The sequence below is a fragment of the Plectropomus leopardus genome, chromosome 10 (genome assembly GCF_008729295.1).
Source record: "Plectropomus leopardus isolate mb chromosome 10, YSFRI_Pleo_2.0, whole genome shotgun sequence".
Classification (NCBI taxonomy): domain Eukaryota; kingdom Metazoa; phylum Chordata; class Actinopteri; order Perciformes; family Serranidae; genus Plectropomus; species Plectropomus leopardus.
Window position 1 is genome coordinate 25,888,197 of NC_056472.1, and position 16,611 is coordinate 25,904,807.

Sequence of the window (16,611 nt, forward strand, 5' to 3'; positions counted from 1 at the left end):
ATTAAGGTTCACCCGTTGAGCAATGACAAGCACTGAGGCCATGGGTGTGTTTTCGTGTGCGTGTAAGTGCCAGCTTTTTCACACAACGGGGTTTTGCTTTATTAAAGTTAATTGCCCACTTACTCATCCCTCTAGAGAAAACCCCCAAAAAGGTGAGAATGAAGGAATTACTCAGAGCCTTGCCCACATGTGGCCACATTTTACAACCCTGTCACTCTTCCCAGGGTAGCAACAGAAAGTGCTCGACTTTTAAATAAAACGCAGCAGCAAAAAACAAGAAGCAGAAATGGCAAGCAGCAGACAAATCAGTTAGCACTTAAGATCATGGAGAGAAAAGATGTTGTTTTTAAATTTGTGGCTTGTGTACCTGCACATTTGGGTCTTTTGCTATTGTTATTTTGACTGGTTTGGTGAGACATTCAAGGAGAAAACAAATTTTTTATACACTGGCAGCTGAGTAAAAAAAAAAAAGAGACTCCTACTGTTAACCCCCAGCTGGCCACCAACATAACTTAGGTAATGACTTCGGGTGACCAAAATTAAATGTCAACATGTCTAATGCCAAAATCCAGTTTGACATGGAATACTAACCTTGATGACCTTGATATTTTTGTTTTAAGTTGTGTTAAGTAACCCAAATCTAATGGCGTCCAAAAGTCTGATTCAACTTCATCTTGGCATGATTAATGAAGAACAAAACCCAAAATCTGCAAGACATTTAAAATACCATCAACCTGATATCCAGTCCAACCATAATCTAATCTCGGTCCATTTTAGGAGTCCAATGTCCTTCTAATGTCATCTATAAATGTCTGATGCCAGCTGGGCTGTATCATGTAGAAACAGTTTAAACTGTTGAGCTAATCTAAACATCTGACTAATTGTGGTCAAGGGAGGTTCAATTACAGTAGAAAAGCAAAGGCAAAATAAAAACCAAAAAAGCATCCCTTTCTTTTTAATTGTTTGTAGTTTCAGTAGTTAACCACACAAAAAAGTAACTGAACTACTTGAATCACTGCAAATATGAATGGAGTTAAACTACCAGCAAGCAACTGCACAATGCAGTTAAACTACTAGTTTAAACACATGTAGTTTAAAACTCCCCAACACTGTGACTGGGTGCTAATAGTTAGTGTTATTTAATTCTTACCTGTTTGAGCTTCTTCAAGTCTTCATCCAACTCCAGATTGTCCAAGATGACAGCCACAAAAAGACTGAGCAGAATCTAAAATGCAATGAGATAAGAAGTGCATAAGAACATATGCAGCGTGCAAACACGTTACGAATTATGTCAATGTCATTACTTCCATTACCATAAAAATATTTTTTTTTTCCAAAGTACAAAGTCTGCTTAGTAATTGCATTTGTTGCTTGTTCTCGTTCTGGAGGACGTCCTGTCTGTCTGGGGTGAACTGTGAGTCATCCTGAGACTGTCTATGCTGTCTGAATGCTCCCCATATCAGAAGGCCAAACACTGAAATGTCAGCACTTCTTACGCCTGCAAGTCTGATTAACTGTGATTAGATGTACCACTTGAGAGAACACTGAAGGGACGGGGGCACTAATTGAATGCATTGAGAAAACAATTCATGTATCCTTTTGCTGCTAATTTTCCCCCAACCTGCTTTTACTGACCGAAATAACAGAGTATGAGTTTGAATAGACTACTGCAGCAAATATGTAATAGAACTAGAAATACTGCCTGGCGGTTGTTTGCCTCAACGCACCTCAAGTTGCAGTTGCAGTTTACATCCACGTCTGTGTAAAAGTGGATGCTTTAAACACATCTTCCCCCCGGCAGCACAGAAGATCTATACCATCAGCACAGTTTCAAGGTGGGAACTCAATATTAGTGTCACCAGTTCATTATTTGACCAAATGTCTCCCTTTCTGTTCCTGAGTTATGAAGTAACGACCACAGAAGTGTTTTTGCAGAACATTATGATGTCACAGTGACAATGACCTTTGACCTTTTGGATATATAATATCACCACATCCTCATAATATCCTATGAAACATTTGTGTTCTTGAGATATCGCGTTCAGGAGAATGAGACGGATACAAGGTCACAGTGACGTTTGACCAGCAAATATTTACTAGTTGGTAATTGGCGGTCTTGAAATATCAGAAAAATATACATGAGATTGCAACGACGGGGTCACAGTGACCTTAACCCTCAACAAACAAATTCTAATCAGTTCATCTTTGACTCAGGGGGATGTTTGTGCCAAATTTGAAAAAAAAAAAAAATCCCTCAAGTTTTTCTTGAGATATTGCATTCATGAGTATGAGATGGACATAAAGTTGCAGTGACCTTGATATTTGACCTATGATCACAAAAAATCTAATAAGTTCATCACTGAGTTCAAGTGGACGTTTGCTTAAAACTCCATCAATTCGTTCTTGAGATATCACATTTACAAGAATATAACGGAGAATCGGACAACCTGAAACCATAATGCCTCTGGCCTCGGCTAACACTTGTGCAGAGGCATAATAATACTTAACCAGAAAACTAAAATCTCAAATTCGACAGTCTTTTCAACTTATTTGACTTCCACATTTGAAACAGCACAGTATGTTTCTCACCAGGGTAGCAAACAGATGGTAGAGGATGAAGTAAATGGCGACTACCGGAGCCCACATATGACCTACAGCCACCAGAGTCTGGTCCATGACATCTACCCAGCCCTCCTGGGTTAAGATCTGGAACATGGACATGAATGCCTACAGGGAGGAGAGCACAGGATGAAATACAGTGAGAGAGATAAAAGGCTAGAGAGGGCAACTGAGTACACAAGTGGACGCAGTGTAGAGAGCTGGGGAAGAAAGACAGAGACGGGGAGGAAATAACAGAGAAACGGACAGATCTGACATGTGAAACGTGTTTTTTCACAGAAGAGCAAATATCACACAGCTGATGCACATATCCCCTTCTGACCATCCCTCTCTGGCTAGCGACTGGGAGATTTTGAAATATATGCAAGAGAAAGGAGAGGACAGACATTTTTCTACTCTGTCCTGCTGACCCCTCATCTTCTTGGTAGAGGTCAGTTGAAGGTGTAAGGAACAGCCAGCTGCAAGACTGTGTCCCCTGGAGTCAAATGGCACGCCTGCGGCTCCTTTTTAGCATTTTCACCTCCAGACAGTGACCCCCACTCCCTCCCTCCTAGCCCCTCCCACCTGCTCCCACATTGTAGTCACTGCAGATAAAGATAAACCCCAGCAACAGGTCCACCCGAAAGGGAGACAGCCAAACATCATTAGCTATGATGTGTGTCTGTGTGTGCATAGATGTGGCTGTGTGAGACGAGAGAGAGAAAGATCCTCGTGAGCACTTAGAAATCAAAGGAGGTGCCACATCTGTCAACCCATCGCGCACCATCATTAACATCTGCAGGCCTCCCCGTTGCTTATATGATGTGTCCCTCTGGAACTGCTCATATGAACTTTTTTTTTTTTAATGTTTTTTATATACTAGCCTACCTGAATCTCCCGATTTCAATTACATTTCATGTTTCCCTGAGAGCAAATTACTGGAACATTGTTGCAAATTCAGACAAAATGTTTGGAGCAGGTGGGTTTTAGAGGTTTTACTGGCTTCATGGGTGCTACTGAAAATAATACCATTTAAAAATCTCTTCCTAAATAATGGCTTTTATTGCCTGAAAATGCTGGCTTAATCAATTCGCTGCAATCCAAACTAAATTAACTTTTTTTTTTTAAATACAGCATATTTGGGTACGGGGGAAAAAAAATGACAGCCTGCAGTGGCGGTCATATTTGGCTAGTTATGTATGTATTCTTGCTGATTGTAAACACACAGCAGGTAATTACAGTAAAAAGTTAAACGCTGAGGTCGGCAGTTTTATTTTATATCTCTGGGCAAAAAAAACCCCCAAATAAATCTGAGCATGTTGTAATACAAGTGGTATGAGTAAAAACTTTACTTCTGCACCTGCACTTGGCTCTTTTTAAAGATTTTGGAACATCTAGCCCATGATAAGAGACAGGCCAATCACGGGTAATTTCAGAGATAGAGAGAGAGAGAGTTCCTATTGGCTGCTCCGCAAAATCAAATGTGCATGTGGTGAAAGTCTGATTCAACAGCAGAGAAACCTGCAGAGAAATTTTCTATTTCAGCATTGGCAATCACTGCCCACAATGCAAAGCAATCCAAGAAAGACAGACGCACTTATAAAAAAGAAATTTGGACAATAAACAAAATAAAACACATGTTAATATCAGCAAAAAGTTTCAGAGATGGCGAGAAAATGTTACCAATAATTTAGCCTTGTGCTAACTGGAGCAAATACTCATGACTGCAGCTTCAAGTTCATGTTTAGGTAGCTCACAGTGTCTTGCACGCAACTACACAATGAAATAAGATAAAATAAATCTTTACATGGAAAACATCGGGTTATTGTATGGATTTGTGCATATGTCTGTGGTCGACTTGTAGGAGGGACTTGAGGAAAGAGAGTTGCAGGAAGAGGGTTTTTTATCAGATTGTGCCGTTTTATTTACTTTTACAGATTTCTGCCTTCCCCAGCTTTAAGTCCATCATGCTTTGCAGAAGTTACTTTGATAGGAACAGAACTTATCCACACTCCTTATGACTGATTTCCAAAAATCTGTTCAATAAATCAGACATTTGTCGTTAAGTATGTGACTCAGGGTGTTTTTTTTTTTTTTTTTACAAGTCGTGATTCATTTTACTCAGTTTACCTAAAAGAACACATACAAAAATCATTTTGAGAAAAAAAGCTTAAGATATGATTACACTCATAGAAGCTTTCCTTTAATAAAACACTTTTAAATGTATGCAGATTGTCCTTTTGGAGACAGGGTAAGTGCAACTGGTTTCTTACCCTGGGGAATGTGGTGAAGCGGTCCAACTCCTCCACAAAGCAGAACATCTGCAGGCTGATGGCCGACATGACGATGAGAAGGCTGGCTGTGAACACCACCAGGCTGCCGAGTTTTTTACCTGGACCAAATATCTTGTAGACAAAATCCTCCAGAGCTGGGGAAATCTTAATCAAACGCACCACACGAAGCACCTGAGGAGAAGAAACACATCCAGATCTACTATAAGCTTTCTGTTTGTGAAACCACTGTTACCAGGAAGCGAAAGATGGTATTTTAAAGACAGATTACAACAAATATCAAATGTTAAAAAAGAAAATAAATAAGCAGATTGATGACAAAATGATTAAAAAAAGAGAGCATTGATCTTGACTCAGTAGTAAAGGTGCAGTGATACTCTGCTCTATCAACAGGCTTAGTCCCTAAATTGCTGGTGGTGACACCAACCCCCGAAAGGTAATGCATAATGGTCAGGCTTTGATCAGGGATCCAGAGAGTGGTTATCGATCGAGCTCAGCACTGATGCCCCAGGCCAAATATTTTTCCTTAGAATCCAGCTCTGAGCCAAATGAATGGCTATCTCCCAATCCCTGGATACACAGCAAAATAAAAGAGACAAACAAGGGAAGCTGGTCCAAGGTCTGGGACCTACAGTAAACAAATACAGTAATAACACTCACAGCATGATGACAAATAGGATGGGAAGACACTATACCTTCTACTCCTGACAGACCATGATGGCCACTATCCATTTAACAACAGCTGCAAGCTGTGAAGCTCAGGGTGAACCATAAGAAGGTCGGTATACAGAGGAAATAAGACTATAACAGCAAAACTAGTTCTCTGATTATCCATCTGTTTATCCAAAGCCTGAGACAAATGCAGCTTGGTAATCTGAAAAGGAATCCTATGATGACAATAAGTTTCTTGGGACCTTGAGAACAAATTTGAGAAGAAACTTCGTAAGATTTTGGTGAATGATCCCTAATGCAATGAACTATAGCATAAAAAATACCAACCAATAAAAGCACTGTGCAAAATAAAAATGTGATACAAGGATTCATCTGTATGGAGCACCATTACATAAGCAAGACTCTGATTGTGTACCAGCATGGCCATCAATCTGGTATTGATCTTTTTGTTTTAAATTTATAATCACGCTGCTTCACACAAGTCTATTATATCAATCAATATATTGTAGGGATTATTCTTTTCCAGGTTATAGAAAAAAAAATAGAAAAACAACAACAAAAAATATGCTACAATTGATATATCCTGCTACTTGTGATGCCTTTGTAGTTTGCTTATCCGCAATCAAAGAAATAGATGTGACTGTTCCAGGAGAAAAACATATCTCGACTACTCACGCAGTCATGAAATGAGCAATAAACAATTCTGAATGTAATCACTTTGATGTGCGAAACAAATTACTTTCACGAGGGGTTACCCCAACCACAGTTCAGGCTCGGAGCCAGATCTGGAGGAGGAAACACGATAAATAACAGAATGTTGTCGCATGGCATCAAACCTTGTTTTTTTTCCCCCACAAAGAGTATTGTGCGTCTGCTACCAATGATTAACTATAAATGACACTCAGAGAATGGCTCTCCAGCTGTGTCGCCTGTGTGTGCTTCTGGCTCCAGCCTCTTGCAAGACAAAGCAATGCTTAACATAAAATTGAATTGCATAATGTGTCACATTGTTGCCGTCACAGATGTCCTATCCAGAATTTTAAACCCGTGTTGGCCCAATACCAATAACAAGAAGCGGATCAGTGCATCCCCACCAGAAATGTCCAAAAACTATACAATGCCCTGCCTTTCTGAATGGAGGCACTGACTGAACTGTTAAATCGGGCTGCTACTGAAGTCATTGCAATTCTGAACACACAGAGAGGAAGTGTCGAGGTGGGTTCCTTTGGCTGATTAAAAATCATTCTGCCAACTATACTGTATGTGTGCATGTGTGTGTGTCAAAGCTGTAAGTAGGAAGCATTGAAGCATGTGACATTTGGTCCAGACCAAAAGACAGTTGGTAAGGCTAACCTTTAGCAACACCCATTGGCTGGATAAAATTAAATAAAAATCAAAAACAATCATTGATTGCCTTGCCTCGTCCCCTCTCCCATAGCCAGTACACACTTCTGATTCCCTCACAGAGCCTTCAGGTTAATCACTTGTGAAAAAATGTCACCTGTTTAAACTGTGAGCTACTTGGAAAAATATCAGCAGGGAGGGTGAAGGAGAAATGCTTTCCCATAAGGGAGGAAAGTGCTTAGCTCCCAGTTGCTTTTTTAAAAACTGCTCACGCGTAGGGGTGTCAGAAAATGTCGATACGCTTGAGAATTGAAATATTATATTTTGCGGTACTGTGTAGATTTTGAATGAATATTTTACATGCACAGATTCATGGCGGTAGTTCACTTTGCATTATGTTTAAACTCCCTACTCTCTTGATCCTTTTCAGTGTTATAATCCGTCTCAGCCATTTGACTCTTCCACTCCAATCAACAAATCTCTACTATAAACACATGAACACAAGACTATGACACAGGCAGACTCATAAAGAGCACACCACCAGCAGCGATAATTTTCCTAAAATTAAATATTAAAAAATTCCCAATATACCGCCTTGCTTACAGTACCACAATGTATCGAAATATACTGAATAGTAACCCCTGTATCATGTTATGTATCGTATTGCCAGAATCTAGCCAATACAAAGCCATAGCAGACTAAAGTAGACCACTGATATGAATCTGTAAATATATAAAGTATTGCTTCAAATGAAAAACCTACTGAAATTCCACTTAAAGTGGAATTATCTGTGCAAGTTCTAATGGATGCATTACTTGTAAACAGTCTACAATACAATTACTAGGGCTGTAACCGATTTAGAATTATGCCAGTCGAATCAGATTTGGCATTTCAATCATATATATTAAACAATTTATTTTTTTTCCCATATAAAGTTTTCAAGTTTGAACATGGCTCAGCGGGACATTGAAATGAGACAGCAGCATTAATGTATTTAGTAAAAAAAAAAAAAATGGCACTAATGGCAGATAAGCAAATCAGCAAAAAAATCCCTTAAAACACAGCAGTATGGGTAGAGCAATGACTGGTTTTGACAACACAATTTTTCCTAGAAAAAATGAACATCTTAAAATTTAAGATGTGCAGCATAAATGTTATTAACAAGGCTTAAGCAGTAACATATTGAGCTAGCAGATAAGACAGGCGGACCCATAGATCAGCCCTAATGTGCTATTTATAGAAAGTATATCCAATTTAATTCTTTGATAGAATTTATTAGTTGTAAAAACAAAATGTCTTCCCAATATTTTTTTCTTAAGACCCTACATAGATCATGAACGCAAGGCTGTTCAGCAACTTCTACAATCTTAAGATACTGGAATTTCTTGCCAGTACATGAGTGCACCATAATTCAGAAATACATTAACTTGTCAAGACTGCATGACCATGCAAAAATAAGCTAACTTAAAATACAGCATATATAAGCCTTTTTTTGCAAAAATTAATTACCGAGCTATCTCAAGTCTCAAGTCATTGTAAACTATTTTTTTTCCTGTATTGAAGCAGTAATATCCAGTATATGTAAAAAAAAAAAAAAAGAAAAGAAAAGAAAACCCATCTATGACAGCCAGCCTACAATTATTTCCAGTGGATCACAGCTACAGTATATATGTTTGCACCTGTTTGCTTGAGTGGTGGTGGAGATGGCAGCTGTTGAGAGAGTCAGACAGGATCAGGACAGCTTGTATGGTCAAGGCTCATTAAAGACTATCAAGAAGCCCGCTCCCATCAGATCCTCCATAGAGCTTCCCATCGGCTACATTACAGTACACGACCTACAGCACGGTCAGAGGGTTACATTGTGAGTGCAATACTTAATGGCTGTGGATGAATGATGATGCTGCAAGGCATCATTGCCACACGGGTCATAATATACACAGCTGATTTCTATTTCTGGCTTGGGAACTGGAAAATATGGGGAGTCAAAAACACGGATAACTGGGAGTCAGATCACACACATGCAAACATAGAATCTATACATGAAAACATCGCAAACCACTTATATACATCACTAGAGATGGAACATTAATGCCTCCACCTATCAGGAACTTTCCATTTCTCTGCCTCACATACAGGAATTGAGGACTCGGGTTCAGTTCTATGCTAAATATCATCAAATAAAACCATAAAAGTATGACTCTCTTCGCTGAATACATCAAATGTCCCCTGAAATATGTCATGACTGAGAGATGCAACAGTTGCAACAGAAATCAATCTAACTGGATCTCTGTTAGACATTGAGGTGACAATACATTTTAAGCTTTTTGAATGAATAGAGGAGATGTATTAACACAGAAGGGTGACATGATTGATTCACACTCATTAATGCATGGTCACAGGAAAGAAATGACACTAAATGATTCACAGCTTCTGTTCTTCACTGTAATTTTATCTGAAGTGTGAATGACTCAGTGTCATATTTAGGATCTAAATGGATTCATGTATGTTTGTGCAGGCATGCGTTTGTGCAAGTGCATACTGTAAAAATGTGTCTGTGTGCATCCATACCTGAAAGTAGGTGAACTGAGAGTGGTAGAGGTCGGGGTAGATGTGCAGCGTGGTGCCCACCACCAGCAGAGATTCAAACTTGTGCAGGGAGGAGCTGATGTAGCCGGTGAAGCCCAGACACCAGATCTTCAGAAGAGCCTCCAGATCAAATAACACAGTAAAGGCAACCTGGGATGAAATGGAGAAAATAGCAATCAGCATTGGCATTTAGTACCTGCCACCACAAATCTCTCTCAACAAAAAGCAATTCTACAGCAGTTAATGTAGGTGAGCTATTCCTTCACTTCAGTGTGAAGAATAATACTGTGTGTGAACTTTTTTTGTGTCTGTGATGAGAGTTAACAGCTGTGAATTTAGATTTTTGAGTCACTATTTATAACTGTTTTAGGTAACTCAGTGGTGACTAAGCTTATGGCCCACTAAATAAGCTCCTGCATTTGCAGTAATAAGTACTGGATGTCTTTGGTGAAACTCACACTAAAAAATCAAAAGCAGCACACAATTACTGATTCTTTTTCAATCACCCAGAAGAGGTTAGTCGGTCAGAGTGGGTAGGTGGACCAAACGCAGCAGACTCACTTTTAAACACATTTGTATGTGAAGCCACACATAATGCCAACTACTGTTGTTTTTTTTTTTTAATGTCTCTTTTTGCGTTCATGTGTTCTGATGACCTTGAATTGTTATGGAGGCTTGATGCCAACTACCATCTAACTGAAGTCATACAGGTCACACTGTTTGGATCTCTGTAAAGTGCCATCCAAAACGCATCTGCAATTACTGCTTATTGCCATGGGTGCTGCCAAAAAAAATGAAACAGAGATCTTTGACATTGTACTTTTAATGGATGGCAAACAGATACCCATTCAAGCACTGTGCTTACATTTCACTACAATTATTGAGAGCTTAAACTTTACTTAAATAGTTCCAATTTTTGCTTAAGACCTGGGAGTGTGACAAACAAAGAACACAAAAACCCAAACCATTCATTTGCAACAGTTGCAATAGTGCTTCAATAAAAGATTTTGATACAAATAGATTCACCAGCAGCAATGCAAAGCTGCCAAAACATAGCGGCGTTCGGCAGTCTGTCTGAGTTAAAATATGGTAAAGCGTAAGTAACTGTAAGCTTTTTGGAGCTTTCTTTTGCTCTAAATGCCCTGAGTGAATCTGATTTCCCTCTTGTAAACAGTTATGCAGTAGAAATTGCTAGGGCTTTTATTTTGAAAGGTAAGAAAGGACAGGGTGGATCTGGTATGTGCGGCATTGGTTTAAGGTTGAAAGGAGTAATAACGTTTGCCACCTTGGTTCAGACTTCTGAGCCTGCTGTTTGAAAATCCTCATAACTACATACAGGTCGATGCCATTATTTGTGGTGCCAGAAAAAATCTACCTTGCTATGAATGAAATGAGCAGCATTTTGGCAGCATAATATTTGCATTCTGTGTGAAAGTTCGAGTTCGAAAGGGTCTAATATAAAATGTGACCAAGTTGCATTATGGGAAATGTAAGATCTTGTTTTTGGATATTGACCCACATTAGGGACTAAACATCAGGATATCTTGTTCTCTGCTGCATCGATTTTGACCATACTGTTTTTAATCTCTCTTTTGTTTGTCCCCCACCTTTATTTGCAATACCGAAACCCTGGAGGAATCCTCTCAGTAAAGGATCTGAATGCTTCAACCACCACTGTCCTCAGCAGGGGGAAATACAGAAAGAAGGAGAGAATAAAATTGGCACCTCACCAATAATACATGTATCTTTCCATTTAACTCTAAACCCAGTGCCTCAATTTCCTATTTTTCCTCCACAGCCTTCGCACAGCTTGGAACAAATCTGCAGATCGATGGCTGTATGATATGGATGGAGAGAGTGAGAGAAGGTAATATTGTGTCTAGTTTTTTTTTCTTCTCTCCCTTCTCTTATCTCTTCCATTCAGCTGTGTGAGAGAGAGCGGTGTGAAGGGGACGGAGGGAGGTGGGCACACTCCTCAGCATCTTTGTTGGCGCTTTATCACCTGCATACTGATGACATCAAACCGACATGCTCGACACATACAGTACAGTGTTGTGGGCGTGCTTGTATACTTTAATAATAAGTAAAATAAAAAGAGCAAATGTGCTAATTTAAATAAATTTAACTATAGTTGATCAATTAATTAATACGAATGACATGCGTTATGCCCATTATACAATAAATATACAGATGTATGGATTCAATGCAGCCGTTTTAAAAACACCTGTGCATTGTCTTACACTGTCAATACTGTAATAAATGTAATAGTAATATAAGTGCTTGAAGTGCTTTACTGTAGTGACACTGTAAAATAACAGTAAATGCTGGCAACTACTGCTACCAGTATTTTACCGTAATTTTATATGAAAATTTGCTGGAAAAACACAGCAAAATTGATGCTTTTTTGAGCCACTATTGCACTTTAAGCCTCACATTCTACTGTAGAATTCTGTAATAAATTTAACTGTAATACACTGTCAAAGTTATTTATAGTACTGACTCTAAATAATGGCAGATGCTGGCAACTATAGCTAACAGTATTTTACCGTACTTTTACGTGAAAATTTGTTCCAGGGCAAACCTGATGAAGCCACTGGCAAAAATGTGTTGTTTGCAATGTCTCAAATGAAGACTACAAGAAAAAAGAAGCAATTCAGCCCTCTTGTGTGCGGCGAATCTTCTTATTTGCTATCAGTCGGATGTTTCCTGCCATCACCTGCGCCATGTAATTAGTGTAATTACAGTACTGAGCAAGGGGCATGTGCTTTTGAATGAGTACAGATGTATGGAATATAAAGTGGCTGATATCCTAAAATCCCAGTTGCATCATGCATCATGCATCATGTGCAGGGTAATATCATGAGGCAGATTATGCAGGATTATATCCCTATTAATAACAGACTATGACATTACCATGGAGGGCATTCGAAATAAAGACCTCCACTACAGAGATAAACCCACGTCATTCAACAGGCTTTAACCAAAATATGACCTCACACTGTTTTTAAAATACAAATAAAGGCAAAGCTTGAAATAAAATCCTTGGTCACATGACTTGTGTTAATGTTAAAAGGTTTGAGGTGCACATTTAGAGTTGCAAGAAAAAAACAGGAAATGAAAAGAAAAAAACAACGACAAAAACATCTCACCTCTGCCAGGTAAAACTCATCATAGTGCCTGCGGTAGTTCTCGCCTTTATAATAGTTGCTAGCGGCAACGATGACGTCCACAGCGACCATGGTCAAGATGAACATGTGGAACACGGAGGATCGCATCAGTTTCTGTGGAAACAGAGCAGAGTGTGTTCAAATGCAATCAGAGTACATTGCACATAACAGGCAAAGATGTTTTTCCTCAGTTGAATTTGAAGTTTTGGTTCAGATTTGATACATGGATACACTGATAATACAGTGCACAGTGTCTTTAATAAGTCATTTCTCCTCTGCTCTTCCCTCAGTGTAAATTTGTTCACCCTATGTACTGTAGGAAATTAAAGGGAGCACAGACCCTTTGATACCTGGAGCTATATCTTTTTTCATGTGCTGCTTCCAGACGCCTTTCACAAGTAAACCTAAAACCTAGAGCAAACTGGTGCAATATCTTTAATAAAAACATGAGAGGAAAAAAAGAAATAAGCAACTTGGTAAGAACAGCTCCACAAATGCAAGAAATTGGTAGATTTAGAGCATAATTTTTAAAAAGCAAAAAAAAAAAGCCAAAAAAAACCCCCAACAATATATATAGCCAATTACACTAATTACATACAGTCAAAATTTGTAATAGAATTATTATCATTTTCGGGCACAGCATTCAGGTTTTATGGCAATGCTGCTACTCCAATAAGTAAAACATGTTTTTTTTTTTCTCATGTTCAACTTAAGCTGTTGCACCACTTTAAGAGGAACTGAAGTTTTTGTTTGCTTTGTTATTTTTTGTAAAAATAAAATGATAAACCCTTGGGAACTGTTGGGATGCAGACATTTTTTTCTTGTATTGAATTGCAGAGCTGTTTAATTGTCAAGCATTATACACTGGATTGACGGGTTCCTTATTTTACAGTGTGCCAACTATAGACCATGCTGTATATTAAAAGGTGGAAACAGTCAAAAAAAGGGCCAGCAGCTAAACTGCATCAAATTCAAAGCAATCAGCATCCTTTCATTGGCTGCTGGGAGAAACATCCACCAAGACAGCAGAATCAGTGTGCATTCAGACAGCCGGAAACAAGAGAGGCAAGGGACAATAAAAGTATGTTATTTCCCATAGGAACAGCAGTGGCATCCAACGTCTTCAACAACATCACATAATAAAACAATCAAGATGTAAAAGAATGTGAGGGAAAGTACCCCTCAAAAAAAGTCGGACAAAACCAGCTCTCCTCATTTCGACAAACACTGTAACTGCGTTCCTTCAGAGACAATATGACAGATGTGATCACAGCCTTGAACTGCATGTATGTGGCATACTGAACAGCTTGTGAGTGGGTAGAATAGCTCACCCTAAAAAAAGACTCGCATGTGAGACTGGTAATAGGAAGGATTGAAAAAGTGAAGAAAAAAAACGAGAGGAGGACTTTAAGACAGATGAAGAGTTTTTGCAGCATTGCTGGAAAGATCAAATTCGCCCCAGGAAAACGGGACCGCTGCCATCCGCCCTCCCACACACAGATTACAGTACAAACTCTCTAAACTCGAGAAAGCCTGATCTGCAATTGGTGCTTTGAAAACAAGTGATGATGGAATTAGTAGATAAAATTATTATCTGATGGAACTCTGAACTTGTGGGTAAATGACGTATTGCTATTTTAGAGCTAAAAAAAAAAAAGGCTAAAAAAAGGGAAAAAGGTTCTTAGTGACAAGCAGAGCTTTCGACAGCATATCAACAGAAAATGGCAGAATTTAAACTAATGTTTGCATTGAAATGACAAGGATCTCTTATGGCTATTAAAATAATGACTGCCAAGGGCAGAGCAAGTAGCAGATTGTTCTAGTACTGCAAAATGTCTTTGGGAGGACGTTAGAGTTGATGTTTGGGTCAACAAATGGTGTGATTTTGACATGGAAGAGCACTGGTGACATCCAATCTCCTACCTGTCCACATTAGTTTCTTTTAACTGTGACCACCATCTTTCCCTAACCTTAACAAAGTCATTTTAGCTGCCTTAGTAAACCTCCACCATAGAAGTGACACATCTGGAAGCATTTGTTGAAGTCATTTTTTTGTAACAGCCCACAGACTAAATGAATAAAAGATGTGGGCGTGGCCAAGGTGACATCACACTTTGGTTTGAGGACTATAGTTCTGAAGCCTTGATTTTGGCATTTTGGCCGTCACCACCATATTTGGACACCAGCGAGGAGGAGCCATAGTCGATTTTATTTATAAATCCCATTATCGCAAATCACAATTTGCCTCAGAGGGCTTTACAGCAAATGACATCCCTAAGTTAATGAATGTGTGGACGTGGCTCATAGTGTAATGACTACAAAAGCAGGTACAGCTGCAGGTCCATTTACCATTTAAACTACTGGTTAGCAAATATAATATTTTTTTGCTGGTGTTAAGTTGCTCTTTAAGGTAATGCAATAATTTATGAATACACAGTATTATACAGCTGTGAAACTTCCTACCTGAGCATCACAGGCTAGCCAAATCTGTAGCATCTTTTACATGTACTTCTAGAGACCTTGAACGCTTTTGCATAGTACTTATGAGGTGTTTTTTTATCGTCTTATAACTTTCTATCACTTTTTTATTTTTCCACCTTATTTTGTCTTGTTGTCCCATTAAGTAAGTTTACTCACTTGTTACTGAACACAACATTACACAACGTTTGTCACAAATGTGAGATCCAGAAGAGTTCTTCTGAGCTCCACTGATAGCCCAGACCGACAGAGCTGCTAGTCTTTGGTTTGACTGTTTTTGCACAACATGCACACATGCCCACTCTACACACAGAGTGGTTAGGCTCCCTGACTGAGATTGGACGTGACAAAGCAGTTTGACATTTCCAGCAACCAGACGCTCTCCCCCATGGGTGTTTTGGCTGAATGGAGCTGTGGGTGTGGGTGTGTGTGTGTGTGTGGGGGGGGGGGGGGGGGGGGGGGGGGGGCAAGAGAGATAGAAGCAAACTGACAGAGAACAGAAAGTACATGCTTGTGCGTATGAAACGGTTGATTTTCTCAAGGTCCTGACTTTGCCCATATTCTCTGTCAGCTTTCGGGAATCACACTGCTGAGGAATGCCGGAGAGCGAGCCAGAGAGCAGTGTGCATTTGTAACCTCTGTCACACGGAGATACAGTCTGCCCATCCAGCTCTGCCACACAATCACCTATTAATCTTTCCCTCACATTCCCCCCTTTTTTTCCACAATTTGGCTGAAGATGTGGTGCACTTCACCAGATAACGCTTCCATTCCAGAGGCAAAATGGTCTAGCTCGCCCAGTGCTGCTGATGGCACTGGCACTCCATATATGGCCTCAAGATGTCAGAATCAATTTAACGGCACCAATTGAGGGACAAGATGGCTCTCCCCTGCCGTTTGATGTTTCTCAGGCTTGTGTGTCTCTGAAATCCTTTCACACGTGTTTGATGGATGCTATTTATTTGCGTTGCCTCTGGCTGGGTCTTTGAAACACCAGGTGCTCGCTGTGTGCAGGCACAAGCAACACACACACACACCCTGATGTCGAGTTTTGCAAGCAGAAGCCACACATTAAGTTAGGGCTTTGGCTTTTAGCCAGGAAACACTCACATCATCTCATCTGATAGCGAAGCTCAATACATGACACAGTTCATTCTGCAAAATGCAAGTACTCAGCTCTTATTTGCTTGACTGTACATGATGGAAATTATGCATGCAAATAGTGCTGTAGATAAAAAGACATCATTTCAAGTGGCACGTAAATTGGTATTTGGGGAAACACTGTGTGCTGGGTGTGATTTTCCCGCAGTAAAAAATGAAAAACAACATTAAAAATGAGAAGAAATAAACAGAACACATTTCTCTTTTCATCAAGCCTCCTGGCTTCTTGTCTGGGTACACTTTTTTATCGCCCAATTTATGCTCAGTCAATTTAAACAGTGCAGCAAAGCCGCTCTCTAAAGGCTGTTTGGTCA

The 16,611-nt window shown here is 39.5% G+C and overlaps 1 protein-coding gene across 1 annotated transcript in view; it reads right to left on the reverse strand.

Annotated features, from left to right (window-relative positions):
* nalcn (sodium leak channel, non-selective) overlaps positions 1-16,611 on the reverse strand; it is an 88,401-nt gene that overhangs the window by 40,126 nt on the left and 31,664 nt on the right. Inside the window, exons 11-15 of the mRNA XM_042494455.1 lie at positions 12,641-12,772; positions 9,474-9,641; positions 4,872-5,063; positions 2,590-2,727; positions 1,151-1,225 (exon numbers count right to left, since the gene is read on the reverse strand). Coding sequence (XP_042350389.1) covers positions 1,151-1,225; positions 2,590-2,727; positions 4,872-5,063; positions 9,474-9,641; positions 12,641-12,772 — 705 coding nt within the window. The remainder of the gene's footprint in view (positions 1-1,150; positions 1,226-2,589; positions 2,728-4,871; positions 5,064-9,473; positions 9,642-12,640; positions 12,773-16,611) is intronic.